Source organism: Hippichthys cyanospilos, chromosome 4, assembly GCF_059441005.1.
Source record: "Hippichthys cyanospilos isolate Australia breed blue-spotted pipefish chromosome 4, RoL_Hcya_1.0, whole genome shotgun sequence".
Classification (NCBI taxonomy): Eukaryota; Metazoa; Chordata; class Actinopteri; order Syngnathiformes; family Syngnathidae; genus Hippichthys; species Hippichthys cyanospilos.
Window position 1 is genome coordinate 15,944,010 of NC_142372.1, and position 18,811 is coordinate 15,962,820.

Below are 18,811 nucleotides of genomic sequence, written 5' to 3' on the forward strand. Positions count from 1 at the left end.
CACACACACAAACACAGACGCTCTTCTACCGACGATAATCAAAATGACTTTACTGTGTGCTGAGAGATTGATTATTGTTTGAACGTGCAATCCGTCGCGACAGAATTGTTGGGAGAGTAATGCGTCTTGCTTATTATGATCATACACCCCTCATCGGGCAGCTTGACCCGGAGCTATACATTATGCACCACTTTTTAGCTTCAGGCTGTTTCTTCTCGTGTCATACAGTATGTAGTGCGATTAAGAGAGGGTGAAATGGGCTCTTTTAATGAACATATCACCAACACATAGATCCAGTTTGGAAGGCGACGTGTCGCTGACCTGAACTTGTGCTCTGTCGTTGGATGGATTTATTTGAAATGTCTGCTGCCTCTAAGAAAAAAGGCTCATACCAAGAATTCATTAAAGCAGTGCTTCTCAACTGTATTTTGCAAGCCCCACTCGCTTGGAAAGACAAAACATTTCGCACCCTCCCCACTTGTCACGCTGATCATAAATAAGACTATTTTCTGTAAAAATAGGATAAGTATACCTAAAACTGTATCCTTTTCAACTGACACAAGGAAAAGGCCACTTCAAAAAAACTTTCAACAACTGCTTTTTTTACAGAATTTATACAAGTTAACGGTTTGTCTAAGCCAGGGTTGTCAAACATACGGCCCGCGGGCCTAGTTATCTAGTGATTAGTCAACACATATACAGTGTTCCCTCAGTTTTCATGGTTAATAGGGGCCGAAAACCCCTGCAAAAAGTGAAATCTCCGCCGTATGACCGCTCTCCCCTCCACCCCTAAGGAATTTTCATCCATGTGTATGTTGGTACCGGGAAAACTAGTTTACTTTACATATTGGAGACAAAGATTACTGCAGTACACATATTTACTTAAATCTTAATGTGACACTGTGTAAGATTTAGACCGTTTGTCATTAAAAAGTCAACGTTTCAACTAATGAGTGCTAAATTTTAAACATCACAGTGTTTAATGTATTAGACATCTTTTGCCCCCCCCCCCCCCCCCCCCCGTTCCTGATCCGCTACACAAAAACATACTGTTTCATCTCATACTTAGGTTGGAATGTGTTTTTGTATTGTACAACAATAAATACCACTTTAATAAATGACTCTTTGATTTTTGGCTTATAGTTAATCAGGAAGATGTGTTTGAATGTCTATTAATGCTTTCAAATTTTGAAATGAATAATCTCACTGACACCAAAGCAAGACAGCAAGCCTCCGTTTCATCTGTGCTTTTAACGCACCGGCCCGCTTCCTCCCATCTGAGAATATATCATCAAACTAAGGCTGTCAATACTTGCCAACACGCACGGGTTCCTCCGAGCAATAATAGCCTGAAGTCAAAGGATGCGTCTTCCATGATAGATTGATAGAAATCCCCTATGTATTGTTTGTTTACTTAAGACTGAGTGCCTAATAGGGGGAAAATGTAAACTGCCATACCTTCATATTTACTTATGTTATTGAAGAACACAGCTTGTCCAAAGTAGTGTCATTATTAATTAGGGTTGAACACCTTGCCAAAGGCAGTCCAGCAGCAACTGAGCTCGTCAAAACACCAAAGACAAGAAGTAGCAGCAGCACCTGCCATGACTCGCCTCTCTCATTTCACAGTCTCGGTCGCAGAACGGGGGGCACTGGTAAACAGTGGAAGGAAGGGACATTCATGAATTAAATATCACAAGTAGGACAGCGGCAGCAAGTTACTCTGATGTGACGATGGCGAGAGAAATGCTTGAGTAAGTTTTACAGAAGGTTAAAACATCCACAGGCTAGCCGAATGAAGGCGGGCGCAACCAAAGGACTTCGCATGCATCAAAGGTAGCTGTGATTTCCATTATTCTCTGTGGTGGGCTTGCTCCGCCTATTTCACAGCGTTGGCACCTTTCTGTTGATGCGCAATATGTTTGGCGGGTTTCCTATTCAGTCAAACAAACACAATTTGTTGCTTTGTTTTGGAACTCACACGGCGCTTTGCGGTCATTCCTCTTGACTAAAAGATGATGGGGCAACATTTGTTTAGAACACATAAAAGCCTGGCGATGACCTATGGTTCCAGGCAGACCTTTAAAGAAATGGAGGACAATCAAAAGGACAAATGCGACAGGCCTCCCGTGTGAGGTACGTAACGAGATGAATGTGAACCAGCGACTTGCTTCTGTGATGTCTTTGACCTGCAAAGTTCAAAGCTGCTCCCAGAACCCGGACCCCCGTCCAGCGAGCCGGCGCCTCAGACAAAGGCTTTGTTCATAATAAAGTCAATCCACCATATTGTTTCCCTTTGAGCTCAACATCATTTCAACGGGGAACAGACCTGCAGACCAAAAGGTTGCCAAGTGCTAGGGCTGAACAAGTTGGAAGAAGAATCCAATTGTGATTTTGGATTTCGATTGTGATTATTTTGTTCAGAATCCTGTTTTGGACTCATGGGTTAAGCTCACACTAAAAGTAAGGCAATCAACCATGAATTAATATTCAAGATAATGTATCTGCTTCAATTAGCATTCATTTACTACAGCTAGGGCTGCAACTCATCAATTTAACAACTGCAATTAAATAATAACAAAATAATTAATATGTTGATTAAATGACTTCATTTCTGTCATTTTGTTTAAAAAAACAAGACTATTTCAAATTGACATTGCAGAAAATGCACAACTTTAAGTAAATCGCAGTCATTGCATGTTTCACGTATCATGTTGAAAAATGCACAAAAATGCTGTTTTCAAAAGTAAAGACAAAATCTTTTATTTTCATTAAACTCAAATCTGCTTCTATGAGAACTACAGAAACAGGAGAATATCGATTGTTGTAAATATTTTAAAATGAACATATCTAAACGATAATCGGTTACCGAAAGTCATTTGTTAATTTCTAAGTAGCTTTCAATCAATTAGACTTCTGTAGAATATTGACAACTTCACAAAGTTGAAAATTTTACCATATGACAATGCAATGTTGGTTTAAATTCCATTAACTGTGGAGCCCTATGAACTGTCGGCAAATACATTACCAATAATGAGCATTTGTTGCTGCATATGGCAATCCTTGAACATTAGTGACGTGCAATATGACTGTTTTGTGTGCGCTTCCTTGTGAACGACGCAATCACAGTAAGGTGCTTTTTTTTGGTTGCTTGATGCGGTCTTGTTTCAATCGCAAAGCTTGATCATTTACATGCTCGGGTGGGTGCCTTCGTTTTAGTTGCCGAAATAAGCTTGTTCTTTTGTTGCTTTGAACAAATGTTGACGCAAACCCAAACAGCTGACGATGCAAGTCCAGTCTTAGGAACAAAAGGGTTTTGCTTTCTTTAGCCGTAGCAATGTTGCGCTAGCCTTCTGTTTGACGTGTGATGTAAACCAGAGGAAGGCGCAAGCTAAGGAAGCTGCCGCAAGACGGGAGGAAAATATCCATTCTATTTTATAAATCACCTGTAAAAAAAAAAAAAAATCAAAAGATCTTAAAAAAACATTCAAACTTATCCTAAAAAAATATCGATATATCACCCAGGCCTACGTGACGTGCATACAGAGTCAACCTGTTGGTACACTGCTCACCTATGTCTACTTATCATTGCCCAGGCACTCTTCTCAACAAGTGTGGCCTTGTAGCGGGTGCATAATGAGCCTCTGTTTCAAGGGACATGTTATGTGGCGGCGAGGAACAAGGCGGTGCGCTGTGGAGCAACAGGACACCCGACTGCCCACCTCCCCCCAGCTCTGGTATGAAGAAGCACGGGGAGGTGCCCCAGCCTGCGGTCATAGTTAACCACAGCCAGGCAGCGAAGGCTGGCCGCTGCCATGCCGCCGTTCCTCCTGAGACACGAGGGTGAGAGGGACTTTGAAGTTAAAAGTGTGGCTGGGAGACAATATGAGCTTGTTGTGCTACGTCGGCTGTGTGATATGAGGCCAAAGGTGTCTGGAGAAGGCCAGGCCATGCAATTCTTCTTCGTTGATGAGCATCAGGTTTCTGCACCGGTCCGCATTGAATGTCATGGCATGTGTCATGTTACAGGGGCGATTAGACATATACTCAATTATAATTTAGTACACTATATTTGTAAAGTACAGTTTGGTTTTATTCAACTTTCAAGAGCAACTTTTTAGAAATGCTTGTTCATTTCCGCACAATGTTTAATTTCAGTTGAATTATTATTTGAGGACGGTTATTATACATACCATACATATACCACCGCTACATACTCATTTCATGTTTGAGGTGCCTAAACTTGCCTGACTTTTGTGTTTCTTTAGCCCATATTCGGTATAACGAACCAAGTGATTCATCACCTAATCTTTGTCTTCTACTTAAAAGTTGTGCTGATTTCAAATGCATAGAGAGATGATGCTGCCATCAGTGACTTGTTAGTCATCACGGTAGTTTACAAACCAGAATGGGACATTGCATTAAGTAAGCTTCTATCAACATCGCATCAGCAGATAAAATAAGTGTCTGAAGAGAAAATACTACTGCAACATAGTCTTAAAAAAAAAAGATTTTAATCCCAATCAAAACACGAGATGAACCTTTCAGGCCAAAGTATACTCATATAAGTATAGTAATTAAACTAAGGTATATTAAATGCTTATATCAGTAATGTTGTTTGTTCATTTTCAGTATTTTGGAGCAGTTTAGACTTTGAGTTTTGACACAATAAGCACTTATTTAATTTACTTAATTTGAATTTATTTTATTTTTAATTCATCAATTTGGCTTTTTAGTTGTATTGTGAAATATAGAGTTACCTTAATATGATTCGTACATGGCGGTACAAATCTTTTCTATCTTTTAATGTAGCTAATGTTGAGACTTGGAAAGTCACATATTTTTTTATATGGTCTATGTAATGTAAAAAGTTTTAGGAGCACAACTTTAAAACCCCAAAATGTATTGTCCCAGACAAAAAAAAATGTCAATGTCAAAGGTTACACAAGAATTATTTTTGAGAAAACATTTCAACTTCTCATTTAGTAGGTTATTGTATTTGGTGCACTTTCTTCAACTGTTAAAGTTTAAGGTCTGCATCATGTTTGACCTCTGTACCGTAGTAGTCACAAATGATTTGAGACGAGTTACTTTTTAAAGGTGTATTTTGCTTAAGACAAACTACTATATTATGGTCAATCTGTCATCATAGTATGTAAGTAATTAAATACATTTTAAAATAATGCATATGTGCAAGCGTCTTCAAGACTAATAATTCATACAAGGATCAAGTTGAAGAGAAAACTTGTTCCTATCTACTTGTAATTCCCATACAATTTAATTTCAGTTAGAACCAGTGGTCAGTACATTAATATGTGCAGATGTATGTGCATGACTTTGTGTATGCAGTATACATATAGAGTACTGTATTTGATCTAAAGGCCTGGAGATGAATAGCAGCTTATTCATTAGTGAGCAAGGCCCCGGGAGGCTGCCCTCTCATGACAATTAGGCCTGAACATTGCACATCTCTTTCATTGGAATATCAGATCTTTAGCAAACACACACATCTTAAACATCCCTGTGTCGTTTACATTTAAACAGATGCTCTGCAGCAGCCTGCATATGTGAACAGAACGCCTTCTTTACATTTCAGCGTCCTCACAGGGCATTTCCACTCCTACAAAAGGGGCCTTCAGAGAGCTGAAAAAGAGTGCCCGAGTGTGCACAAGAGCCAAATCTTTGACGTGAACAACACACTTTAAGGCTGTTTTTGTTTCCTTTACAGATCTCTCTCTCTCACACTATAAATCAGCCTCAGTGATGGCTGATGTTTAAAATGTGGCCGAAGGGCTTTGGAATGATTGGAGTGTGCGGTGGGCGACACTAAACGAGAGAGAAATATAAATGTACAACAGATTACACAGTTTTTGCCAAATATCATTCATTTGGGAAACGCTTATGCAAAATATTTCTAAAAATAAAATGGTATGGGACACATTACAGTAAGACAGCAGTTGATGGAATTTCATATTGTTGTAAAAAAAAAATGAGTATACTAAACATGAAAGTATACATTGGAACTGCATACCGTCTCTGTCAATAAATATCTAACGGTTGTTGGAAATGGACAATGAAAAAAAAAAGCAATCAATGTCTAAAATAAATACTTTGACTTGTAAGCATGATTAATAATACATTTAATACATTTAATACATTACACAATACATTTATGTTTCCAATTCTCACCACGGAAGTATTTGTAACGGTTCTACATAAATAGAAAATTAGTGTTTGGTTTAGTTCCATCCGTTCAAAAACAAAAAGAAAAAGCAACCGTGTGAATTGATTTTTGCAGAAAATACACTTATGCATATTTATTCAAGGCTCCGTGGAAAGGGCGAGCGGATCTCTGCTGCCATCTTGAGTACTCTCAGTGACCCTGCATAGTGTGGCTTATTAACAGCAATTAATTGACCAGCCGACGTGGAGGAATTTGAGGTATTTTTATTGTTGTTATTAATTTACTATAAAGACTACAATATCAAATGTTTGACTATTTACAGTGAGTGGTTGTTGAATGTTGAACATTTGCCTTTGAACTTCTTTAAATCTAGGCTCCTACTATTTATTTTGGGTTGGTGGAGCAATGGATATAAATTTACATACATAACGGTTTCAAGAAAATAGATTTAAAAAATATAAAATCTTGAACCTTGAAATAATACTGTATATATTACCACAATACAGCAGTTGGTGCAATTGTAAAATGCTGCAAAAATTATTGTATTGACTGTACATATTTACTTTTGAAATAGAGTACAGGACAAAGTTTCATTGCAGTTTGTTCGGAGGAACCAACATTAGGCTTCGGAATTTGATGATAAATCCTTCTGTTGACTCCGAAATTCTGAATACCTAATACGTACAACTGTTGAATATTTAGCAAAAAAAGATATAGCCCTACTTTTGCGAGCCATTATTTTGTTGTTATGTATTGCGCAAATCTTATCACAAGACTACAGCAAATATTTAATATTGTATTTTTACAAACAGCAGATTGCACAATTTTAAAAAACTGTGACTGCAAATTTTCATCAAGCAGTAACTTTGGTTAATAGCGTCCTCATGTGGCTGCAAAGCTCTCTGGCAAAAAATTATACCAACCTTTTTTACTCATTGTGCATATATGTAGAAGCGTATCACAGCGTAATTAAAAAAAAAAAAAGAGTTGTTTTTTTTTAAAAATCAGAATAAGTGGATACACGGGTCAAATGTGTTCGTTCTGCCATTAAAGCGAGCATAACTGACTGACGAACAAAGACGACTAATTATCATTATTTGTATTTAAATGGTGTTGGATAATTTCCTGCGGTTTGATTCACTTTGAGGAGTAATCGATTTCCCATCCATACTATAAGAGACTGTTTTTTTTTTTTTCATGAAAAGTGTGCACATTTGTTTAGATGAGCGAAATCTAAAAAATAGAATTATTATTTGATCAATATCCTCATAGTGGTGACCCCTGAAGTGAAAACTCCGAACAAACGTTCATCCGCTCCTATTGGAGCGAAGCTATCCGTTTAAGGCCATCATTATTTCATGCACGATCTAAATATTGTCTTGGATGTTGAGAGCCACATGGTGGCAGTAAAGTAAAGTTTTTTGGGGGAGGACACCAACTTCCGTCCATCCATTTTCTAGCGCAGTTTATCTGAGCAAGTGTCGCAGGTTTGCTTGCGCATATCCCAGATTACTTCGGGCAATCGGCGGGGTACACCCTGAACTGGTTGCCAGTCAATTCTAGGGCACAACAACCATTCATGCACCAAAACCCATTAATGTATGTCCAATACACCTGCCATGCATGTTTTTGGAACGTGGAAGGAAGCCAGAGTGCCAGGAAGAACAGGCAAACTCAAAGACTGCATAAAAATGTTGAATATCACTCTACCTGAGAATTATTTTTCTCTTCTTTTCTTTTTTTAAATAAGACTTGACCTAACTAAGGTCATGGGTGAGCTGGATCCAGTCACAGCAGAGTTCGACCAAAGATGCGGTACCCCCTTGGACTGTTTGCCAGCCAATTGCATAACACAAAGGTTACATTTGTCTTAAAACAAACAAACAAACAAAAAAGGAAGCAACAATGCAACAACTCATACTGGACTAAACAATGAAAGACGGAATAACTTTATTAACTCCCACTTTGTCAAACAGATGGTGATTAGGCTAAGTGACAGTCTCTCATCCCCAGACAGTCCATTGAGCCAACGTCTGGAACAGTTGCGATGACCCTTGAACTATTTCAAACAATATCTCTCCTCGCCTTAATTAGTTGTTTGGTGTTACACATGGCTACTTGCATCCAGGGGAAAACAACCATTAGCCATTCTCAGTTGTCATCTTTCTAGGTGAAGGGAAAATGAAACCAAAAAATGTCTTATGCATTAGGCTTAAGATATATGGTTTGCTGCCCAACTAGTATAAACACAATATCTAATAAACATTTTGTTCATGGAATAAGCAACAAAATCCACACTTTTTTTGCCACTTGCCGTCGACTTAGAAAATACCACAGTTGCTTGGTGGCGCTAAAGTAACAAGCAAGCACAGCTCAGCTTGCCAAGGACACGTGAGAAAATTTTAAAAATGATTAGTCGTTATGTGAGCTCTAGTTGCTTATGTGAGTAACTGAGCTGAAAAAAAAAAAAAACAATAAGCAATACCAAGATGAACACATGTGTAAAGTTGCCGTTCTGAGTTTTTACAGCGTTGAGGATAGCCTTGCGGGATATATTAGTTAGCATAAATGAGTGTTATGTACAATTTATGTTAAAAAAAAAAGATGTTTTATTGTTTGTTTTTAACAACTGGTAGCACTTGCCACATATGTTTACATCCATCCTTCCCTTCCTTCCTTTCCCATATCCATACCATGGCATTTTTCAAAACTCTATTGACTCCAGATATCAGAAACACCAACTTTTTTTTTAGATACGTCAGAAGTGCATGAAGCACTCTAATGAATTTTTGCCATGTTGTAATAATGATCCATTGTTTTGACAATGTCCTGTCCCTAAAGAGGACAACACGTGGCATAACAAGCATGTCAATTAAGCAAGATGCGCATCCATGGAAACCAAGGTCTGGTACACAGAAACTCCAGAGATATTGCTTTAATACCCCTTGGGGCTTTTAGGATCACAATACAGTACATATGTATTTTTTAACAGATACATATCAACTGCAGTCTCATGTGTGTGACAAAAAGTACACCACAGTAGCATTCCTGTATGATACCACGCAACATGCCCATATCTTTTTAAGGCCAAAGCACTACAAGGTACTAATAAATCTTCACAATAGCAGTTTGTTTTTTGTTTTTTTTTTCCCCTGAATAACTCAACATCATATAATTACTTGATGCAGTGTTTGTGTGATTTGCACTTCAGGGCTAGTGTGCTAGTAGTACACCAGAAAAGTCACATTTTAACAGTAGGAATGTAAAGGACACCGAGATATTAACTCATCTGAAAGGGGGCAGCTTGAATGGACGTGCTTAATGTTCGTCTTTGAGCAGGACCTTAATCCATCAAAGAATTGCAACCCTGTCAAATTGTTTCCCAGGAGCAAGCTAAAGCTGGTGTATACAAATTAAGCACCATGCAATATTGTACACACCAACATCGTCGTCAAATGAAGTTCTGGTTTAATCTGCGTCCAATCAGCTATGAGTCCACACGCCTTTCCCACACAAACACCAATCACTTCTGCTCGTGAAAAGTTAGTGTGCTCTTTTTTTTTTTCTTGTGCTCCTTTTTTCTTGTGTGTTCTTTTTTCTTGTGTGCTCCGTTTTTCTTCTCTCTTGTGAGGTGTTTTGTTTTTTTGTTAGCGATTGCCTTTTTTGTCAGGGTTAGTTTTTTGTTTGTGTGATTTGCACTTCAGAGCCATCATACTTTTGTCAGTTTTTAGAATGTACTAGTTTTCCACTGTTAATAATATTTGATAGTAATGGTTTATACTGTGCTACAGTGGAGTGTCTTGTCATTGGTGTGCCAATTTATTCTCCTTGACAAAAGAAAATGGAACGTAAGATGAAACTATCCATTGGCCACATGACCCTTGCGGTTTATTGCTCCTCCACACACACAAAAAAAAAACAGTACCACTTGAATGCCTCGTGTAGCTAAAATACAATTTATTACTGCTTTCAGCTCACAATTATTACATAGATTGTATTACATTGCCAGTCATAAACACAGGTTTTACTGTCACATTTCCCATGTGCACTATGATTGAATGTGATGGCGTGACTTATTTGAAGATATCAGAAAGCCACAGTACATTTGAAGGTTTCATGTTAAACTTGAAGTATGACACACGATACCACTCACACGGGGGTCAGGAGGGCGGCTGAGTTGCAGGCCGAACAGTCCTTCAATGCTCACGCTGATCATGTTTACCAGTATGATTTATGTGTGTGTTTAACTATAGCCTGACAATGAGCAGCAACAACGGTATGAGGAAAGAAAACATCAATCCATATTTGTGATGATGAGGAGGCATGATGAAGCAGCTCTTCAATTCTAAGAAAGCAGAGAGAATTAATGAACGGGTTACCTTTCCATTTAGTCATGTAAAACATTATTATATTATACGATACCATAGGTTTTATAGTTTTGAGTTCAGTAAAGAAACAAATACTGAATAGAGTACGAGAGGCCATAAGGAAAATAAGTCAGCATTACCTCTTACGCACTTTAAATGAAAAACAATAAGTGATAAACGACCGGTTAGCAGTGTGCGAGAGCATTCTATTCAGTGTGAAAAAACTGTAGTGTGTTGAAGCAATTTGGCCGTCTGTATGAATGATTTTCACCGCTCTTTGTGTTTAAAAAAACATCCATCCACATTGCTTGTTTATTTAAAGAAGTTTGGTTTCATTCATTCACAAGCGTGTCAAGTCGCTAGACAGCAGTAGTGTCGCCAAATTCTGTCCCATCTGAAATAACTTCCACCTCACACGTGTCCAATCAGAGAGAATTTTTGCCTCTGACGTCACCAGTATCTATATCTGTGGCGGGAAAAAGAAAGTGATGACGCAAATCTCTAGTTTAAGTTTGTTACAGGCAAACGCATACCTGACGGATTTGGCAAATCTCCGCTTTGGCTGGATGTTTTTGAACATTTGGTTTAATGAAAAAAAAAAAAAACCCTGGGCACGTATAGCAAACAGGGCAAACCGGAGACCGCCAGTTTGAAAGAACCCCAGCTACATGTACCATGCCTTAATGGTGTGTGGTGACAGAGTGCTTCAGTTGTGTGTAAACAAATTTCAATAGTATGTAGGAAAGTATTTAGCGTGAGCAACAGCATTTCAGCAGTGTACATGAGCAAAAAAAAACTGTAGTGTGTGTGAGCGCCAGAGAGTCTTTCACTTGTGTGTATAAACAAGCAAACTTCAGTGTGTATGAAAGGATTGAATATTGTGTATCAGAATTTCAGTAGTGCACATGAGCATAAAACAATGAAGTATGAGATGTGTGAGTAAGTTTTGTTTGTGAGTGAAAAATTTCAGAAGTGTGTAGGCCAGCTTTTCAGTGGTGTGCATTATGAATTGAAGCATTTTAGAAATGTACATGAGCAAAAAAAAATTATAAATTGAAGAAGTATCTGAGAAAATTTCATGTCTGTCCGTATAAAAGTGTCGGTAGCAGTAGCGCGTATGAGAGCATTTCTTTAGTGTGTGAGAGGTAACCTTGAATCATACCTCCTGACAAGCTTTCATACAAATAGTTCTTTTTCATTTGCTGTGTAGAAATCCCACAACGATCCCATCCGGCAGTCATACCACATTGATGTCGGCGCGCTCACTCCGGGCTACGTCGCCTGCGTTTGCCAAAGGCCTGCGCTCCCACACTGGTGGGCACAAAGTTGCGGTGGCCCAACCCCCCGGAACGACTCAAGAAGTCTGCCAAGCGGTGGGTGACGCAGGTGGCGGTGTTGCACCCCCTCTTCTGGGCTGTGGTGTTGCTTGAAAGAAATTTTACAATACGTAAGATTAACAATGACTTCAGCACTTTTACTAGACTACGTATATTGTGTTAGCTCCTCCCTTTTATTTGTGTGGCTTCAAAAGATTTGGGGGGATAATAAGTACATTCTTACATTTTTCATGTCTACAAGCAGAGTAATAAAAAGTCTACATTTACAAAGATAATAACGCTCATTTATTAGCAATTTCTTGACTACATTCTGTTTATTACATACATTATGTTATGCTATGTAACCTTAAGTCACATTACGCTACGTTGTGTTGGAATTTAGACGTTGTATTTAATATTTGTGGTTGTAGTTATTTCTTGAAAACTTGGTTGAACAGCTCAATCATTCAATAGTGAATAAAAAGTTTCATTTTTGTAAAAGTGTGTGTTGGGGTGTGTTTCTATTATTGAATCTTGTCACACTGTGGTGGTTGGTTTCATGTTGTGTATATTGTAAGCAATGCATATCGTGGTTTGAGATACGAGTGTGCCTAATTACACATTTTCGAGATCAAGTTTTACGCAAACAATTTGGGGGAATTTCTGCTGCTTTTCTGTAAGCACAAAAAGCAGTTGGGCAAACATCGAAGAGCACTGAAGAATTTGTCAAAATCAGGCTTGAGGCTCTTTAATGCCACTCCCACTTGAGGTTTACGGTCAACTTTAACATCAAACGACAACTGCACATGCTGTCAATCAATCAAACAATGTTGCCTTAAAAAGGCCCCAGCAAGCTTGATGCTGAAAGATAATGACTTGCTAACACTTAGCATTGATAAAGCAATGAATATTGGCGCATCAATGTTGAACCAACACATGTCAACACATTAAACATACAGGCATTTATTTTGTATCCTCTTTTAAAAAAAAAAAAAACAAGTTCTCTCTCATATCTCAAGGCAACACTGTTGCCATTTAAAAAAAAAAGAATTGAAAAATACATCTTATAGTAGCAATTCTAAAATAAATCACCTTTAAAATGTGTAAACTGCGTTACATTTTATTGTTATAATATGAAGCCATAGGATACATTCATCACTCGCCGGAGACAAACTGAGAAATGGAATCATCCGATAATGATGCTTATGATGTCAATATACGGCAAATGAAATGCAGGACATTCCTCTGAAGACCGTCAAGTGCACATAGCGACGGATGAACAAGCAAGGCAACCAGGAAGAGAGAGTCCCAATGGAAATATTTCAATTGTATTCATATTGCTCAGCTAGACTTCTCTTCTTTCCGGGTGTCCCTGCTCCCACATCTGTGCGGGGATAGGTTTGGAGTTTGTGAATATCCTGGGACAGTTTGCCCAACACACAAGTGCTTAGGCCGGTGCAGCGCTTTGACATGGACCTATCGGGGCTGGTAGAGACACACACATGCAGAGAGAGCTCACAGTGACAATGGCGTGACGCAGGGACACACAAATATGGCAGAACCCCCAAAATAAATACTAAGTTGCACGAAGAGACAAACTAAAATTGTGGTAAAGTATGTGTGATGTCATGCAAGATTACAAGAATCCAGTTTTGTTTTTTTCTTAAGTATGTTACCATAGAAAGATGTGTTGTGATAATAAGATGTCAAAAATTGTTTTGAAAGGATTACAACCTGGAAGTTACCAAGCCATAAAACACAGATTGTTTTCCCTTCTGGAGGTTCCACTGCAATACATGCATTACTTGGCCTTACATGACATGCATTGACGGACAAATGGAAATGACACGAAGGCCCAACTGACATGGATGTTTTTAGGTCTTCTTTTTTTTAATGTATCATGAATGAAATACCTTCTTTTTGGTCCCATTATCACTTACAGCAATAAAGAAAAGAGTTATATGCAGAACATACAATATTACTGCATGCTATTTTGTATTTCTTGAAACAGAAAGGGAAGAAAATGCCCAAAGTATTCATATTTCATCTTCATAGTTTCATATTTGTATTTGTTTGTAATGTGTAAATATGAAATATATACCTTGGCTGATTTTTGCCGATTTTACAAAGACTTAATATTGGCCGGTTAAACCGGAGAGGACCTACTAAAGACACTTAGTTTGCACTTGCTGCTAAGACAAAGAGTGAATAAGCTTATAGATAATAAAACACAGATGAATAAACCCAATCTTTCTCATATGTTAGGAACTCAATCGTTTAGCCATTACCTGCTTCCATCAGGCGTTTGGCGCTCTTGTTCATCCGAGGCGAGCTGCATGAACTCTTTCATTGCTCTAAGTAACTTGGGAATATCATCACTCGAGAAAGTGACTCCATCTGCATTGGGGTCTTCACGACTTCTGAAATACATTCATCTTAAGATAGCTTGTATTTGCCAGAATATGTGCACCAACATTCGCCTTACCTGGATGGAGCTGCCTGCGTGATGTAAAGTTGACAACAGATCAGGACGCAAGCGAAAAGAAGAGTCCCGAACTTGCATGTGATCATGATGGCCTGCGAGTAAAATAAATGACATGCGAGATATATGAAAGTTACTTTGGCCTTTGCTTTACAAAGACAGCATCCATTCAATGCAAGTGACTCTTCAAAGTGCAGCTAGCACACAGGTTCATTGCAGGGCTTGACCATCCATAAAGTCATTCTTATCCACTTACCATGAGCTGGTACAGTATCGGAGAATGATGACAGAAGTGTCGGCTCAGTTGAGGATGTGCTGACCGCTCCCACGGAACGGGCTTTTATGCATGTTCCCGTGGGTTCTGTCAGCACTTGCTCATGGTCCACTGGCAGCCAATCAGATGTCCTGGCAAACCTTTAAAAAAAAAACAATTAAAAAAAAACCCTCACAGAAGGATGACATCAATGCATACGTGGTCATAAAATTGTTCAATTTAGAAAATATGCCAAAGAGTGGAATGATTGTCTGTTTACTCATTATGGAGTTTACTTAAGATTAAGTTTGCAGGTGGGCCCATCTTCAGCACCAATTTTGATAAAATGCAAAATAAAATGGGATATTCTGCATTAAAGCATCATAATGTCATAATGGTATCTTAAAATTGCATTGCTGGTACACTGGCTCCATTGCCATCTCCATGGTAACCATGGCCCACCTGCTTTAGTGGCCTCTAATACTAACCGTGATATTGTTCAGCGCTCACATCTCAGCTATGATATGATGAATCATGTCCACTGGAAAAATATGCTACCTGTATTAATAAGCATGGCCTTCTGTTCAGGGAAAATTGTTTTGACATATTTTGATGTATATACCTGTACACTAAGTGTAATTCCCCTATCACTAAAATGCACTTACTTTTGATTTAAAAAGAATATTCAGAATAAATCAAAGAATTGCAACAAATCTGTGCATGTATGTATTAGGGATGTCAAAGTTAAAGTGGATATTAGATTTTGAGATTAATTGAAATTGAAATCAAGCATTAAAAAAAATAATAATAATAATTCCAGTAATTTAGCTCCTATTTATTTCTGTGGGAGCTGTATTCTGCTAACTTTGCAGAAAGTTTTATCATGTGTATTATATCGTGAATGCATTTGGCCAGATAAAGAAAATAACATTTAAATGACATTTGAATGGTTCATCCTGTCATTAATAGTAGGGAAACATTGCACATCATATATTGAGGAGGGATCAAAACATTACATTATTAGTGTTTTTTATTATTGGAGCACATGATTACTGATAGACAGCTCGGTGAAGAGTGGTTAGCACGTCCACCTAACAGTTCGTGGACCCGAGTTCAACTCCACTTTGCTCCGGTCTTCCTGTGGGGAGTGTTCTCCCCGAGCCCGTGTGGGTTCTCTCCGGGCACTCTGGCTTCCTCTCACACTCCAAAAACATGCATGGCAGGTGAATTGGACATACTAAATTGTCTTTCGGTGTGATTGGGTGCATGAATGGTCGCTTGTCTCTGTGTGCACTGCGATTGGTTGGCAACCAGTTCAGGGTGTCCCCCGCCTACTGTCCATAGACAGCTGGGATAGGCACCAGCAAGTCTGCAACCTTTGTTTGGATAATCGGCTCTAGAAAACGAATGAATGGATGATTACTGTTAAAATGTCAGCGTGAGTCCCTACAGTGTTGCTGCACTAAAATACTGGGTGTTCGTTTAATTTCCATTAAAAAGGGCAATCAAGAAAACAGTCACTCTCAATTTTGATGCGAGATTTTTGTGGTTAAGCTCGTTTCTCTGTTTGTGTAAAACAATTTCTGGCTTTGATTAGTTAGACACACAATTAATGAGAGTTTCTTCAGTTTATCTAATTATGTCCCCCCTTGTGGAACATGATGATACATCCTGCCTCCAAGTTATTTTCTGCATCAGGCCAAAGGAACCTTTGCTGAGTTTTATAGCTTCAAATATTCCGAGAACCTTCGTGTGAAGTTTGAAACTAAAATGCATAGGAAATTCCGCATGTGTCAATAGACGCAGTCACAAACAAATGTTAGATACTAGGACTTAGTTTAGCGTTTTAGAAACTTTCATAGGTGGCATGGAATTGATTCCCATCCAGAAAATGGATCATAAAGTTCACACTAAACTAATAATTAAATATTCAAGTTTTACAGGAAGTGCCAATGTCCTTGCATCTGACATGCAGGTGCTCCAAAAGCGAGGTTGTGGAAAACATGTGAATTGCTGGGAATGGCAACAATTACATTTTCCCAGTCATCCAGATGGCAAATTATTATGTAAAACTGCAATACGTACGAGTGTTCTCATTGGAACACGACACATGCCGTACGGTGGAGGCAAACAGGAACTGCGGCTTGGTAATTGTGATCAATGGTTTAATTTCATTACATTCAGGAAAATTTCATTAGACAAAAATGCAATTTCCACTGTGAATGAAGGAAGGTTTGGACCGCAACAAGACTGTCTGACAATTAGCAATGGATTAAAGCTCACTCATATAATTTGAGAAACTTGGAAACTGAAACATTGGCTTTCAAGAGCAGAGCTAAAAATAAATAACCAAGATGATGATTGCAAAAGTTTGCACCCCCTCCTAGAATGGGGTGGTGGCTATGATCCCTATGCTCTATCGCATTGCATCAACATTAAATGGAAGTCATGCACCTGCCACTGTTTAAAGTGCCTTTGATTAACCCCAAATAAGTTCAGGTTTTCTAGTAGGCTTTTCATCACTTTTTTTTTTTGGAGCCGAAGCCTAAGATTTTCCGCTGATGTTTATGCTGTATTAAACTGTTCTTTCCCTCCACCTTGACTAAGGCTCGTGTTAGCTACTCTGCATTTTACCATTATGCCAAACTTTTACATAGCAGCATAAAAGTTGAGACCAACCCTATTTGTTTTTTATGATCAGGATTCAAAAGATTGTCCAGCATCGCCACGCTGCGTCTTTTTGCGACGAATCCAAGCACCGATAAGATCATGCTTACAGTCAGAACACGTTTATTTGATTACACATGACAGATGTGTTTGATGCTTCCCGGGTTGCTATTTTCCAGTCAGGGGATCTGGCAGGAAGCAACCACATGATTTGCAAGAAAGTCCTCATTAGGTAGCCTTAACAAAGCTGAGTCATTGGCATAGGTCTGCAGAAGGCCATGTGAGGCCAACTAAATCCTGCCAGCTGCCTTAGCGAGAAGAAACAGCTGGATAAACAGCTTTGGGAATAATGAGCAGTGAGTAATCGGGGATAAGCCAAATAAAAGGCCTGCTTTGCAAAAGTATAACTGAAAATAAATCAGAACCGCAATTTGCTTCTGAATTAGAACGTTAAACTTACCTGTCCAACAATCTACCTACTTACCTTCATACTGTACATGCCATCTAATTTTTGCATTCAGAGCAAAAGTGCAAACAGGTTGAAGGTTTTAGTAGACAAGCTTGAAGAGTGTGGAATGTCGTGCATACCTCCACCTTTGACCTAAAAATGTAGTAGTGCCTGACCTGAAATGCTCGCCTGCATTTAGACGATCAGCAGCCACTTTACTTAGTGGGGCAAAGTTGATTTGCTGAACCAGCGATACTGAAGAAAATATAAACAATCCTCAGTAGCTGCAATGTTTTCATTAAAAAAAAAAATGCTATTTAGGAATCAGAAAATAATTAGACCAGAAATTTTAAAAATGTACATTGGAACATATACCAATGCGGCTGGTGTATGTGTGTACTCAGCATACATAAATGGAAGTGTCGTTTCAGTCTAACGCCAAAGGAAAACACGACTTTTGGATACAAGGTTCATTTTTTAGTGTATCTTTGCAAAATAAATAAAGTTGTAACTGTTTTCCTTAAATCCCAGGGGTGAGCTGTAACAAATACTTAATTACTGTACTTAACTATATTTTTTAGGTACTGGAGCAGTGCTTTACTTAAGTATATATTTTACTCACAGGCAACTCTCAAAAAGACTAAAAAAAGATTAATGGAAAACGATTTGAAATTTGGCCTCGTCTGTCTGTCTGTCTGTCTGTCTGTCTGTCTGTCTGTCTGTCTGTCTGTCTGTCTGTCTGTCCGTCTGTCTATCTATCTATCTATCTATCTATCTATCTATCTATCTATCTATCTATCTATCTATCTATCTATCTATCTATCTATCTATCTATCCATCCATCCATCCATCCATCCATCCATCCATCCATCCATCCATCCAGCCATCCATCCATCCATCCAGCCAGCCAGCCAGCCATCCATCCAGCCAGCCAGCCATCCATCCTGCTTCTGCTAAAAAGCAAAGAAAATGTCTGAAAAATCTGAATAGAACATCGGAACTTCATTTGTGATTAATCCGGAGCACTTTATACAGGCACCTATATTTATTATTATGTCTGTGAAATAAATTTGAATGGTTTAAAAGTTTGGCCT

At 38.6% G+C, this 18,811-nt stretch overlaps 1 protein-coding gene and 2 long non-coding RNA genes across 5 annotated transcripts; 2 read left to right on the forward strand and 1 right to left on the reverse strand.

Annotated features, from left to right (window-relative positions):
- Positions 1-1,642: 1,642 nt before the first annotated feature.
- On the forward strand, positions 1,643-2,284 carry LOC148424786 (uncharacterized). Its single transcript, XR_015865386.1, has 2 exons — positions 1,643-1,836; positions 2,039-2,284. It is a non-coding gene; the product is annotated as an uncharacterized LOC148424786 (long non-coding RNA).
- A 34-nt stretch (positions 2,285-2,318) lies between these two features.
- Positions 2,319-12,248, forward strand: LOC148424787 (uncharacterized). Its single transcript, XR_015865385.1, has 3 exons — positions 2,319-2,463; positions 3,655-3,843; positions 11,762-12,248. It is a non-coding gene; the product is annotated as an uncharacterized LOC148424787 (long non-coding RNA).
- calca (calcitonin/calcitonin-related polypeptide, alpha) lies at positions 10,156-14,670 on the reverse strand. 3 transcript variants are annotated; one of them, XM_088413301.1, is made up of 5 exons: positions 14,606-14,670; positions 14,353-14,444; positions 14,156-14,287; positions 11,795-11,976; positions 10,156-10,529 (listed from the first exon to the last, which is right to left on the reverse strand). In XM_088413301.1, the coding sequence occupies exons 1-4, from the start codon at positions 14,606-14,608 to the stop codon at positions 11,814-11,816; spliced, it is 390 nt and encodes a 129-aa protein (XP_088269427.1). In that variant the 5' UTR covers positions 14,609-14,670; the 3' UTR covers positions 10,156-10,529; positions 11,795-11,813. The 3 variants fall into 3 exon arrangements, with proteins under 3 accessions (XP_088269427.1, XP_088269429.1, XP_088269428.1); XM_088413303.1 differs by having other exon boundaries at positions 14,156-14,284; positions 14,606-14,646; XM_088413302.1 differs by lacking the exons at positions 10,156-10,529; positions 11,795-11,976 and adding an exon at positions 12,838-13,352 and having other exon boundaries at positions 14,606-14,646.
- Positions 14,671-18,811: the final 4,141 nt, after the last annotated feature.

Excerpts from the sequence above, each read along its gene's own strand:
- calca (XM_088413301.1), bottom strand. Across the intron at positions 14,288-14,352 it reads ACGCAGGCAGCTCCATCCAG|AAGTCGTGAAGACCCCAATG; the intron begins GTAAGGCGAATG and ends AATGTATTTCAG. Across the intron at positions 11,977-14,155 it reads CAAACGCCTGATGGAAGCAG|CAACACCACAGCCCAGAAGA; the intron begins GTAATGGCTAAA and ends ATTTCTTTCAAG.